General features: G+C 35.5%; 1 protein-coding gene across 14 annotated transcripts in view; it reads left to right on the top strand.

Annotated features, from left to right (window-relative positions):
- The window catches only part of CSMD1 (CUB and Sushi multiple domains 1), a 1,157,973-nt gene that overhangs the window by 1,127,965 nt on the left and 15,197 nt on the right, over positions 1–14,811 (top strand). For 10 of the 14 annotated variants that reach the window (XM_083828025.1, XM_083828026.1, XM_083828014.1 and 7 more), the window contains 6 exons: positions 705–778; positions 3,887–3,998; positions 5,099–5,278; positions 10,090–10,134; positions 12,921–13,082; positions 14,175–14,287. In XM_083828025.1, coding sequence (XP_083684151.1) covers positions 705–778; positions 3,887–3,998; positions 5,099–5,278; positions 10,090–10,134; positions 12,921–13,082; positions 14,175–14,287 — 686 coding nt within the window. The remainder of the gene's footprint in view (positions 1–704; positions 779–3,886; positions 3,999–5,098; positions 5,279–10,089; positions 10,135–12,920; positions 13,083–14,174; positions 14,288–14,811) is intronic. The other 4 variants (XM_083828022.1, XM_083828020.1, XM_083828024.1 and 1 more) reach the window with 4 other exon arrangements.

Below are 14,811 nucleotides of genomic sequence, written 5' to 3'. Positions count from 1 at the left end.
TTAGATCCCGTGCCATCTACCTGGTGGTTTTGAAAGGACATGCCTTAAGAAAATACACCATCAGAATGCAAAGGGGACATTGATGAAATGTCAAAAATAATTTCAGGCTGTGTTAAGATATACTTGTGAAAATTAGGATCATATAATTAGCTAAACTCTACTGTTGTACCTTTCTTGGTTGGGAAGATGGCTGTATTTTTATTCTCCAACAACAGCTGAGAAAATAGTCCATTTGAAACACTTGACTTGCTATAAGAAAGCAGCTTTTTTGTTTTATTTTATTTTGGTTAGAAATCTGATTTAATCATTAAGTTGTTCCTTGGAAAAGAAAAGAAGGAAAATACTTCCATATATGTTCCACCTGAATTGTGAATGGTATTTCATGTGGATGGGATATGCTATATATTCAAAAAAGTTTAGAAGTTTAGTAGAAATGAATGCAATCCTAATTTTGAAGTCTACATTGCCAAGGGTACCTGCAAAAAATACCCTTAAGTATTGGCAATGTACTGAAACAAAGTACTGTGATCTGTCTTTAAAATGTAATTGGAAATAAGAGTTTAATACATAGAAATACACAGGTGCATTAAAAATATGATTCTTGTCATCGCTAGACATTGATGACATGACTTAATCTTTGCAAACAGTTTTAGACTAATCTTTCTATGCAATAATAATATATCATGTTTCACATTTTACATTAGATCCAGCTCACAATGCATGTACAGACCCTGGCACTCCACATTTTGGAATACAAAACAGTTCCAGAGGTTATGAGGTAATTCTTTCTTTTATTTATTAGATTTCTAAATTGAAGATGCATTTAATAACCTCAGATGTATTGAATTATATGTAGGCTTCATTGTCTAATGTAAACCTTTGGAAATTTCCACTCCTTTTTAATAAAAGCTCAGGCTTCATTCTGAGGTAGTTTTCTTCCCCCCCCCGCCCCCCCCCCCCATTAAGAAAGAACTTCTAACCTTGCAATATATCATGTATTCAATCCTTTAGGAGACTTCAATAGGTAGGACTATTTATAAATTGATTACCTAATATGATATGACATGATATAATTACTTTGCTTTATGATCATAATTCTTTCTTACATTGATGAATAGTCAGTAAATACCTAACAACCGAAGACCTGTCTGATCCAAAGGCCATGTAGTCCTTGACAAAAAGTCAGAAAGTGGCTTTCCTAAACTAGCAATTCATGTTACATTTTTTTCAAAGTCAGGGAAGACAAAATCATTCTATGTGGTGGATCCATGTTCTCTGTGATGAATGTCCTTTTTATGATTTCCAAATTCCTCACAGGATATTAGTTCGCCAAGTGGCAGTCATAAAAGTGACTGAGAAAATAAAAGTAGATGCAAAAATGACCAATTCACAGTCATTATTTAGACCAATTAACTTAATGTCGATAGATTCTTCAGGTATAAATATTTGTGATTGAAACCTGAAATATGTGCTGCTTGGGTTTCCTGCTTATTTCTGAACCTAGGACAGTGTACCACATGGTATTATGATCAATAGAATTGTTATGATCAATAGAATTGTTAGAATTGTTATTTAAAAAAAAATATTTCTGTAAATTCCTGTGCTTATTAGTAACCCTCCCACTCCTGCAATTGTGCTGTCTGTCACTGCTGTGGCTGTAAGCTTCTTCTTCACCTTCAGCTACTGCCTGGCTCACAAGTGCCCAGGCACTTTTCCCCTAGCCACGTCTTGTGGCCTCACCCCCAGGATGGATCTTCTAGTAATAGCTGCAGTTGCCTCATCTTGCACTTGTACCTGTCTCTATCATGTCTTCAAAAACAACTCTAATCTTTGTAACTAATTTAATCTGTTTTTTATTTTGTTTTGTTTTGCTTTGTTTTCCTTTCCCACTTTAATCTGCTTTATAAGTTGCCTTTGATATTTATACCAGAATTATTCTGTACAATTCATTGATCTAATTTCAGTTGAATACTTTTCTTCACTTTTAGAAGCAATAGTAGGTCTTCATCTGTTCGGGACATAATCTTTCTCAAAAACATGCTTTCGCTCTCAAACTCAAATAGTAATAACTGTGTTAAAGTTGTGCATATAGACATTACTATGGTTGTATCACTGCTACAAAAAGACATAGACCTACATTAATACTAGTGAGGTGGATTATTTTTCATTTGCATACGTGAGTATGCCAGTTTATATGACTTAGCCAAACTTAATAAATCAGTTTTTAACAGCCTTTCCTTATTACTAACAGGTTTGATGACAGGCAGCTGACCTTTATAGTTTTTTTCCCAATCTACAAACCTCACTTCTTGCCCTATTCATTTGGTGTCATGCTTCATTTTATGACATTTCTGTTTCCCTGCCCTGTGACTATTGCAAATAGTTCCAATATATTTTTTCTTTTCATCAATGAATTACAAAAAGAATAGACTGCTTTTGTTTTTACTTTTTTTCCTGTAAAATTAGAAAAAAAAAGTAACTCTGTAACTACCTTGAACCTAGACAAGATTTTTTTTTTCTTCATCTTTTGGATCTGTGAGGAAATATTTGCAGCTCATCATTGCTCACTGATGTCACAATTGGTAATTTTACAGGAATCAAAATGACAATCAAGACTAGCTAGACTATTCTAGTCTCTACTAGACACGCTGTGTGTCCTTGGCAAGATAGAGAGATGAATATGTTTAAAAATAGTAATAAATAGATATGTCTGCAAAGCCATATCAATAATTTGACCTTTAACAATAGCAGTAGATTTCCCAAGCCATTTCAGGAAGACCTGGAGTTGCATTTGCTGAACATCTACCTTGATGATAATCTGTTTTTAGGTACCTGATTGTATAGTTAACTTAAGTAGCTATTTTTGAAACTACTGCCCATTTTTAATGTCCATTGAAGTCCTTCACTGAATTTGTGATGTAGAGTGATCTGCATTTGTATACCTGCAAGCTATTTTATTGATAATCATTGATTAGTTCTTTTGCAACTTGCTTGCATTTATCTGTGTGATGTTACTTTATTAATAAATTGTATAATTACAGATAATATTAACTTTTGTTGTTGTTGTTTCACCACATCATATGTATTGTCAAAGTATTTTATGGAAAACTAGAGCAATATCTTACTGGTCAGCCCCACATCCTCAAATATCTTGGGCTGCGGTAGCATCCTGGTTACTTTTATCAATGCCATCAATAATTCCATTGTATTATGGAAGGTCTTCCTTCATCACTTTTAAATTTTTATCCAGATTTCATGCTTTTCTTTCCTCAAAACATGCCTAAGTAGAGTTTTCATAGTTATTTTACTTCTGGAAAGGTCATATCACAGTTGACCATAGAAAGGCTTCCAAACCATTTCTTTGTGAGTTGAACATCTCCAGTAAAACGTACATAGTTAATAGTAACAAATGCAATGTAAAGAATTGTGACCTGGAGTTTTCTGGAATTTAATTATGGATACAACTGTTCCTTAGTTTTTTTTTTCCTTTTTTCCCTTAAAAATATTTTTAATGAAGTCACACAATGACAAACCTTTAAAACAGACTTAATCGTCAAGTTCTATTGAATATATGCAGTGGTATACACAAAGAGGTACATCTCTGTCATTTAGTTTGTTTCTGTTACACTAACAAAGTAATAAACTGAAATGCATGTCTTGTTCTTTTCCATGCACACAGCCTTGTCAATATTTTTCAACTTACTGCTTTCAAGTAAGGTTATGGAAGATGAATTCCTCAAGATTTTCATCTCATACAAAAACTTAAATACTGTAAACAGAGGACACTTTTTGAAAAAAAAATCTCTACTAGCTTATCACAGTCTTGATATCTATCTACAGATGATGGATATACCTCTTTCATCTAATATTCTGTTTTGATCCTTAGGTTGGGAGCACAGTCTTTTTCAGATGCAGGAAAGGTTATCATATTCAGGGATCTACCACCCGTTCTTGTCTTGCTAACTTAACTTGGAGTGGCATACAGTCTGAATGTATTCGTAAGTCTGTTTTCTTATCTAATGAGTTTGTATGCTGTGCGATTTTGAAAGAGCTACAGGCTGATGCATGTGTAAATTCATAGTAAATAGTATGCTACAAAAAAAAAGTCAAATTTATTTAACTGTATTCTTTTTTTTTCTTTCTATTCTAAGAACAAAGATTTATTCAGAATATTATTTTGAAGAAAGATTTTTCAGATAATATTTTCTTCTTGAGGTTCACAACAATGTAATTAGAAATACTTATACAAATATTATTGCATTATGATACAATAGTATTATTATACAATAATTTTTGTTCAGAAAAGTTTGTCCTCATTAACCCGCTGCATTAGTTGCTTTAAGTTAATCTTTTTTTGTGTGTGTACTGGATTAATAGTGAACAGGGGCCTGAAATATGCATGGGACTATTCTGTTGGCTAGATATTGTGAATTATAAGCTACAACTTACCAAAATTCAGCTTTTCTGGGCTATATATGGATATATAAATGATTACTGTATTTACGTCTTTATGGACGTTGAATAACTATTGTATTAAAATACACTCATCTAAGCTAAAAATATTTAATGAGAATTACCTTAGATTCTTATCCTATTTAAAATTAACTTTGGATTGTTGTAAATTAATGCACTGGAGCACAGAGGAAGAAACATACTGAGCAACAGTATCTGTTATAATCAGTGTACTATGACAAAACCTTCCTATGGAACTTTTATGTCATTTGAAATTTATAATGAATTTATTTAACACAGTAACCACTCTAATTTTCAAGACTCTTTAAAATGGAACTGATGCTTGAAGCTGTGACAGTACAAAAATTCACAGGACATGTGCAATGGCACATGCTTCTCTTCATTGTAACAATTTTCAGTCTTGCTATCATGATTTAATTTTGCTCAATAAGATCTGATAGTATAATTTCCATCTTCCCACGGTAAGAAAAGCATACACATAGAGTATAATAACATTTCTAAAAGGTGTACAAAGCTTACTGAATAAAAGGGAGTAAGTTGGCATGCGTTTGTTTTAAATATAATACACTAATCCTATGGACACTGTTTGCCATCACTTTTTCTAACTCTTAAAAACCCTTTGCAGCTCATGCTTGTAGGCAGCCAGAGACACCGGCACATGTAGATGTGAAAGCAATAGATCTTCCTACTTTAGGATATACTTTGGTGTATACCTGTCAGCCAGGATTTTTTCTTGCTGGTGGATCAGAACATCGGACATGTAAACCAGATATGAAATGGACAGGAAAATCTCCTATTTGTAAAAGTAAGTCATTACATGAGTGATATGTTGTGCTCTACTTGGTCAGATTTCATTATCCGTGACATTTTTATTTTATATAATAGGATCGAATATTTCACAATTACTATTTAAAAATGCATATGACACAATAGAATAATAGAATCCTAGAATGGCTTGGGATAAAGGGACCTTAAAGACCATCTAGCTCCAACACCTCTGCCACAGGCAGGGATGCCACCCACTAGATCAGGTTGCCCAGGGCCCCATCCAACCTAGCCTTGAACACCTCCAGGGATTGGGCATCCACTGCCTCTCTGGGCGATCTGTTCCAGTGCCTCTCCACCCTCTGAGTGAAGAATTTCCTCCTAACATCTAACCTAAATCTACCCTCTTTTAGTTTAAAACTGTTTCCTCTTGTCCTATCGCTATCTGTCCGAGTAAAAAGTCACTCTCCATGTTTTTTATAACCCCCCTTTTAAGTACTGAAAAGCCACAAGGAGGTCTCCCAGGAGCCTTCTCTTCTCCAAGCTGAACATCCGCTGCTCTCTCAGTATTTCTTCATATAAGAGGTGCTCCAGCCCTCTGTTCATCTTTGTGGCCTTCCTCTGGACCCACTCTCACAAGTCCATGTCTTTCCTGTGCTGGGAGATCCAGAACTGGACTCAGCACTCCAGGTGGGACCTCACAAGGGCAGAGCAGAGGGGGCAATCCCCTCACTTGACCTGCTGGCCACTCCTCTGTTGATGCAGCCCAGGATGTAGATGGCCTTCTGGGCTGCAAGTGCACATTGCTGGCTCATGTCGAGCATTTTGTCCACCAGAACCCCCAAGTCCTTCTCTGCAGAGCTGCTCTCCGTGAGTTCTTTTCCCAGTTTGTCCTCATGTCTGGGATTGCACTGACCCAGGTGCAGCACCATGTTCTTGGATTTGTTGAATCTTATTCAGTTCTCATGGTCCCGCTTCTCAAGCTTGTCCAGGTTCCTCTGAATGGCATCTCTTCCTTCTTTCATATCAACTACACCACTCAGCTTGGTGTCATCTGCAGACTTGCTGAGGGTGCACTCAATTCCTCCAAGTCATTCATAAAGATACTAAACAGCACCGGTCCCAAGACAGACCCCTGAGGGACACCATGCATCACTGGCCTCCACCTGGATATAGAGCCGTTGACCACAACTCTTCTGGCTGCAGCCATCAAGCCAATTCCTTGTCAACCAAATGGTCCACCTTTCAATACATTTCTCTCCAATTTAGAGATCAGAATGTCAAAGCCTTACAGAAATCCAGGCAGATGGCATCGGTCAGTCTTCCCTTACTGACCGATGCAGTCACTCCATCATAGGAGGCCATCAGATTGGTCAGGCAGGATTTACCCTTGGTGAAGCCATGCTGGCTGTCTCGGATCACCTTGTCTTGCATGTGCCTTAACATTGCTTTCAGGAGGATCTGTTCCACAGTCTTCCAAGGCACAGAGGTGAGGCTTACCAGTTGGTAGCCCCCCATGTCTTTTCCACCCTTTTGAAAAATGGGAGTGATGTTTCCTTTTTTCCTCTCACTGGGGACTTCACCTGACTGCCTTGACATTGCAAATATGTTGGAGAATGTCTTGGCAACTACATCAGCCAGTTCCCTCAGGGCCCAGGGATGCATGACATTGGGACCCATAGACTTGTACTTATTCAGTTTCATCAGATGGTCTCAAACCCGCTCGTCACTTACAGTGGGAGAGACTTTGCTCCCCCAGCACCTGCCTAGAGATTTAGGGACTCGAGAGATGTGGGAAGCCTGACTGGCAGTGAAGACTGAGGCAAATAAGTTGTTGATCACCTCAGCCTTCCCCATGTTTGTCGTTATGCGTTTTCCCTTCTTGTTTATCAGAGGGGGTACACTCTCCTTGGCCTTTGTTTTGCTGGCCAATGCACCTATAGAATCCCTTCTTGTTTTTCTTTGCGTCCCTTGCCAAGTTTATTTCCATCTGTGCCTTAGCTTTCCTGATCCCATCCCTGCACATCCGGACAGCATCCCAGTACTCTTCCTAGGCCACATGTTCCTGCTCCCACTGCCTGTGCATTTCCTTCTTGTGCCTGAGTTTGACCAACAGGTTCTTGCTCAGCCATGCTGGTTTTCTGCCTTCCCTGCTTGATTTCTTACACATGGGAATGGAGAGCTCTTCCACTCTAAGAACAGTACCCTTAAAGAGCTGCCAACTCTGAGCAGTTCCTCTGTCCCTAAGGACAGTATCCCAGGGGATCACATCCACTAGGTCTTTAATCAGCTGGAAGTTCACTCTTTGAAAGTTTGGGGTCTTGACTTTTCATAGAACCATAGAATGGCTTGGGTTGGAAGGGACCTCAAAGATCATCTAGTTCTAACCCCCCTGCCAGAGGCAGGGACGCCACCCACTAGATCAGGTTGCTCAGGGCCTCATCTAGCCTGGTCTTAAACACCTCCAAAGACATTTCTCTTTGCCAGGCCATGTTCCTTAAGATCATGAACTCAACCAAGGCACGGTTGCTATAACCCAGACTGCCTCTTTAATGAGTTCCTCCACATTGGTGAGCACTAGGTCCAATAACACTTATCCTCTGGTTAGTTAGTCTAACCCTGGACCAGGAAGTTATCCTTGACACAATCCAGGAAACACAGTCCTGGATTGCTTACGGCCTGCTGTGTAGCTTTTCCAGCAGACATCTGGGTGGTTGAAACCCCCATCAGGATGAGAGCCTGTGAGCATGATGCATCTTGTAGCTGAAGCAAGAAGGTCTTGTCAGGTGGCCTGTAGTAGACCCCAACCACAAGATGTCCTTGCTGGACATCTTATTGGTCTCGTCCTTAACTTTTACCCACAAGCTCTCAATCTGTCTGTGGCTGTTTCTCAGAGGCAGCTCTTTTGCAATCTATCCATGTCTTAACACGGAGGGCAACACCTCTGCCCCTCCTTCCCTTGATTGCAGTGTTCCAGTTGTGTGATTTGTCCAAACATGTTTCTGTGATAGCAATTAGGTCATAGTTTTCTAACTGCATTGTAGCTTCTAACTCCTCCTGCTCGTTTCCCATGCTGTGTGCATTATTGTAGAGGCATTTCAGCTGGGATATTGACTGCATCACCTTTTTAGAGGAGCCCTTCCTAATTCCTTTCAGACAATTCACAGGTATTTTCCTATTGCTTCCTAAGTGTTTCTGTTCCTTGTTTCTTTTCTGTCACTCAGAGGTACGTCCCCTTCCCCCACTAAATCTACTTCAAAGCTCTGCTAATAAGACCAGTCAGCTTGCTGCCCAGAAAGTGTTTACTTTGTGAAATGTTTTTTACCATATGAAAACAATATTTTTAAAAAGTCAAAGTAAGCGTAGCATCTGGAGCTCATGGAGGAAGACATAGGAGTATATGTATGTAAACGCGAAGGCACACATACACAAGTTTATTCCTTAAAAGCAAACAAAAAAATAATAATATAAAGTATTACTTTTAACTGTATTCTTCCTAATCTTTTTGGCATAGTTTTAAAGACTATTTCAGTGTGTTCGGTGTTTAATGCATGATTTTCTGTTAGGAACAAAAAAAAATACTTCACAGGAGTTGACTTTCAGATTCATTCAGGTGTGATTTTTGTCTAAGAAAAACTTCTAAAATAAAAATGAACAAAAAAAAATAAATCTTTGCACCAGATTCCACTTTTATTTACAGCCATATAAATTTCATATTGTTTTGCTAAAATAACTCTAAGTATGTGAGGGCTAAATTTGGCCTTTACATGTGAATAAACGTGGCTATAAATTCCCAATACATAGAGATTAAAAAAAAATAACATTTAGAATATGAGCAAAGTAAAAAACAGTCAGATACGTGGGAAAGATGCATGCAACACGTTTAATTCTAGTGTGTCAAAGAACTCTACACACATTTGAGGGTTGAACAATATTTTATTTTTCTTAAAGGTATGGTTAAACTTTTTTGTTTCAACATTGAGAAGTATGATCTAGCCATAAAAAATTATCTTATTGTAGATCCATAAAGGATGATTTTTCAGGGGTAATATGTAATTAATACAGTGAGATAAAAGATGGATGTTTTTTGTTGATTTTTTTTAAGAAAATGCAGAAAAGGTTTCTATTAACTAATTCTGTTTTTCTTCGCATGCAGTCTTCAGGTATAATTTTTTATGTGCCTCACATCTTTATGCTATTTTAACACTTAATCAGTCTAATCATTGAATTTCTGCTACTGAAGAAAAAACAAACCAAACCAAAAGCAAACCATGGAAGACAGAATCTATTACTAGATGCTAGTTGTTTTTTTAAATGACCAGCAATATGAGGCCAGAACCCTAGCAGCCATCAAAGAACTTAATTCTGCTGAGTGCACCAGAAGTACAGCAAATTATACCAGTTGTGATTCTTTCCCATGATATCTGATCCTGTCATTTTAATCCGGCTATCTGGCTTTTGCTGGTTTGTGTCATAAATGTATCAATCTTTTTTAACACAGTTTTAATGATATTTAATATATTATGAGTAATTATATACAGTATTTGTCCCCCCTATAAGGCTCTCTTTTATAGCACTGATATAAAATTATAGGCCTAAGTGTATAAAATAACTGGCTAGCCAGACAACTTTTCACAGTAAAAATGTTGTTTTCCTAAATTATTTTCTGATGGCTTTCGTTTAAGTGTATAGGTTTGAACACGTAAAGTATTCAAGACTTCAGTTATTTCTGTTTTAAATATAACTTTATTGGATAAGGGATAATTGCAACAATCAGGCATTGTTTTAACATTCTATTAAAAATATATCAAATATGTTCATGAAAATGATAATTTGTCTTTTTACTTGTAGGTAAAGGAGTCAGAGAAGTTAATGAAACAATAACTAAAACTCCAGGTTTGTATACAAGAAGAGTTTTAGATTTAAATAAATTAAATTGATTCACACCTTAGGTTGCTATGGATGATAAAACTATTACCAGTATTTAACTTAGGTATTTTATAACTAATTTCAAAGGAATATAAATGTTGAAGTCACTCATGATAATAAGTACCATGTTAAACCTACTCTATGAAATTATTTCCAAAACAACATTTTAATAATTTCTACGATACCAATTCTGTGAACCGCACAAGAAAAAGTTGTCAAGCCAAAAACATAAAGCATATATAAGAAGCAGATTTGAAGGAGTTTTATATCAGAGAGATTGCTATAATGGAGAGCCTTATGAGCATAGACTATAATTTTAGGGGTTGGGTTCAAAGTTCTGTCTTTTACATTTTTCTTGGCCTTCATTTCATAGGTATTCTAAGCCAGGTTTTCCAAAATGCTATGGGCCACATGTGTGCAGTCAACTTTGTCCTCCTGCCACTGACAAAATATTGAAATACATCTGATAATTCCTTTATGTAGATCTTCTCATGTTCAGTCATTTTTAGAAAAAAAAGACCTATTGTTTTTACCAATTTAACTACAGGCAGTTTTTTTTTTTACCAAATAAATTAGCTTGCAACTCTATATTCTGAATTTTAGCAAACTTCAGGGAAAACAAGATGAATGCTTAACAATCACAGCAGTTCATGGAAGGACTCTGTAGAATAGATGGGATAAAAAGGTATTTCTGCTAATAATTAACCTTCCCAGTGATATTATTAGTGAGTGTGTCAGGTGAAATGTGAAATGAGTTCTTTTCAAATACATCACTTCTATAGACTTGCAGCAATTCCGGAGGTAATGTGCATTCACTGTAATTAATATACCATCTTAATTTATTAGAGGATTCACATCACCAAACTGCTAAGATATGCATTAATCTGATACCACACAGGTTTTGAAGTTCAATGCCAAATTAAATTATAGACCAAGTCAAATACATTCACTATGCAGAGCATCAGCGTTAGTTCACACCATATCATGTCCCTTATGACCAATTTTGATAAATAAGTCATGCAAATAATGGTGATTAGAGAATTGAATCTGTGTAATAAATGTCAGTAATTAACAAAAGTTTTAAGCTATTTTTTAAAAAATCAAGTCTGCACTGTTATTATGTCTTTTAAAATTGTGTATTCTATTAAGTATAGAACACCGTATTTTGGAGCATTTTCTTTACCTTGTTATCTTGTCTTTTGGTAGAATTTCATTTATTGCTTTCTGTATTTTATGGGATGAAGCTAATATTTGTCAACTAAAATTTTTCTAACAGAATAAATTAATTTTCTCATTTTCAACCTTCAGATGACTGAATAGAAATTATATTGTTTATTAAATTTCTATTTTTTCTAGAGTTATTGTTTTTATAAGAAATAGTAATACCATTTTAACACTACTGTAAATTGTAATAGAATATAAATTGTAAATAATGAGTTCTCACAATACCCCTGTGAAGTTTAGCAACTATAATATTGTGTGTGATTCCCATGGTTCTCACTGCTTTGTATAGCCTTTGCAAAAGTTGTTAGGAAGCCGTTTTAATTAGTAGGTATGGATTTTCCCATTCCTTACATTTGGAGGAGAATCTGCAGTTGGTGTAGAGTTCATATAATAACCACAAAGTTAATTTACTAATTCTACATTTCTATATTGTGTGGGAAAGGCAGACATTGTCAGGGCTGGGCAGAATTGAGTCAGAGCCACTATGATTCCTCAGCAGCTTCTATGGGACAAAGATTAACAGCTATTATGGGCAGCTAAAACAGTCAAAGATACTAGATATTGAAGATGTTAAATGTGGAAACAGAAGTGTGGTGTCAGCTCCTTTATAACAGTTTTATACAGTACCTGTCAGCACTGTAACATGTAATACTAGATGTTCACCTTCACAGGGATAAATTCAGGCACATTTTTAATTAACAGCAAATAAAAGACAAAAATAATTTTAACATTTTTTAAATGTCAGGTTTCACATTTACTGTAAGTAACTATTGTAGGAAAGCAATGAGAAATATCTAGGAAAAAGAGTCTAAAAGATACTTTACAAAATTAATATGTTCTCAGGAAATATATGATCTTTAAGTATTGTGAGATCCCAATTGAAATTTAAACAATAATGTGTGGAGAAAAGGTGTGGAGAAAAGACTGATAAAAACTTGTGCTAAGCTGTATCTGGAATTCAGTGGAAACAATTGAATGTTACACACAGTGCTGCTTTGTTCATGAAACAAGTAGGGTGGCCTAAGAGTGTCTCCTTCCAGGAATCCCTGACTTGAGAATATTCTTCTCCCTTCTTCATCATATCCTAAAGCTACAGGTGTTTAGGGGCAGAGTCCATCATTTTTCATAGTCTTTGGGACATTGACTGAAGCACTCAAGCTATGAAGTGTGAGGTTATTTAAAAACATATATTGTGATGGACAGCCATGATATAGTATAGGCAATTGTGTTGAAAGATCATTAGATATATTGTCCTAACGATTGTTCATTTTTTACTGTAATACCTCTACCTCCTTAGAATAGCAGAGTGATGCTGTAACAGAGAAACTGAAGAACATAAGAGTGTCTAGAAAGATTGCTACTTTGTTGTAATCTTCTCTTCTCTTCTCTTCTCTTCTCTTCTCTTCTCTTCTCTTCTCTTCTCTTCTCTTCTCTTCTCTTCTCTTCTCTTCTCTTCTCTTCTCTTCTCTTCTCTTCTCTTCTCTTCTCTTCTCTTCTCTTCTCTTCTCTTCTCTTCTCTTCCACTTTAGTTCCCTCAGATGTATTTTTTATAAATTCACTGTGGAAAGGGTTTTATGAATATTTAGGAAAAAGACAGCCTGCTACTCTGACTGTTGATTGGTTCAATACTACAAGCAGCAAAGTAAATGCTACATTCACTGAAGCATCCAACATACAACTCAAACTATCAGGTAGGCTCAGAATTCAATGTTATAAAATCTGTCATTTTTTTGTTTGTTTGTTTTCTCTTGATCAATTTTGTTCTATTTTCTCTTGAACAGGAAGCAAAAACTTTGTTATCACTAAAAAATCTTTTTCTGCTTATTTTCCAAAAGGAAAGGTGCTAAATGTAACAGTCACTTTACCATGTATTTCAGTTATTTTTATGTAGTTACCCACCTATTTTTCCCATTATATTTCAATTAAGTAATGAGGTGTTTGGTTGTTTTGTTTGGTTGGTTGGTTGGTTGGTTGGTTGTTTTTTTTAATCTCAGACTGGTGGGTAGCATTGACCTGTTAAACTCACAGGTAATATTGAAATGACATGCAAAGTGTATGCAACATTTTAAGGACTGTAACATTGAAAAGATCCATTATTCAACAATGATCAATATCTGCTTTAAAACAATATGGTCTTGATAATGGCATGACATACAATAGTACATAGTAAATTATGCATACCTTTTAATCAACATCATATATTCCTTTCTTCAAATCTGGCACCATGATCTTCTGATCTAGCCTCTGATCACAGTTACATTTGACATGAGCATTATAAGCTATTAGTACCTGTTAAGGTCAAAAATCCTGAGAGAATTTCTTTATTGGCTACCTTACAGCAAATTTTCTTTCACTTCAGTACTGTTATTTACTGGAGTAATATAATGTTGTGTTGTCAGTAAAATCCAATTTTTTCCAGTTCTAATTGACAATCTTATTTTAGCAGGGAATTAATTCTCTGTGTATTCAGAATTATTGACATAGTGCGTGAAAAGACAGATATTCATGATCATTTATTTATAAAATTTAACAGTATAAAAACATGTTTGCATTTTGTTATCAGATACGGTATGGACAAAGGGCAAAAGATGAATGAAATAAGATCCTGTTATTACAGCAATGTAAACTCTTATTTTATCCAAGTTTTAAAATTATGTTATTACAGAATGTTCTTTACAAAATATTTTACTTCTAAAGCAATGTACTTGACTTTGAAAGGATGTTTGAACAAAATAATCCAAAAATTGTTTAAAAGGCATATGTTACCTCCTTTATATTAATAGGTGTTTACAAGAAAGAAGAAGCCCATTTGCTATTGAAAATTTTTCAGATTAAAGGACCTAGTGATATTTTTGTAAGCAAGTTTGAAAATGACAACTGGGCGCTAGACGGTTATGTAAGTAACCAGACTACTATAGCTTAGTGAGTTTAAAATTTAAAGTAATTTGTGATTTCCTATATAACTCTAAACGTTTTTTTATATTATAAATATTGAATACAGCACACTAGATGTCAGTGTAGAAAACACCTTATTTTTCTTTTCTGAATTATGTATATAATCTTCTATCTCCCACACTCCCATTAGAATTTTTAGCTTACTAAGTGGAAAGTGGGGTGAATCAGCATATTATGCTATGTTTTTACCTTGTGTAGCTAGAGTGGGAATTTTATCTTTATTTGTTTGTTAAATAGTTCACTGTCAGAAAAATTAAAAGTTCAAAAGAACTCAAAATTTAAGAAGGGATACATAAGAGGAAGTTCTTCACAGAAAATGAGAATGAGCAATATTGCATTTGAAATAGCAGCTGTTTTCCTATATTGAGAAATAGTGTAGGTTTGACACATATTCAGTCAATCTCAGGAAAACTATTTACACAATAATTTTTCAGCATAAAGAAGAGGGTAAATATGTAGTACCTT

This window comes from Anser anser, assembly GCF_964211835.1.
Source record: "Anser anser genome assembly, chromosome: 3".
In the NCBI taxonomy this organism is placed as follows: domain Eukaryota; kingdom Metazoa; phylum Chordata; class Aves; order Anseriformes; family Anatidae; genus Anser; species Anser anser.
The sequence above is the reverse complement of the archived record's forward strand: the minus strand, read 5'-3'. Positions and strand labels throughout refer to the sequence as shown.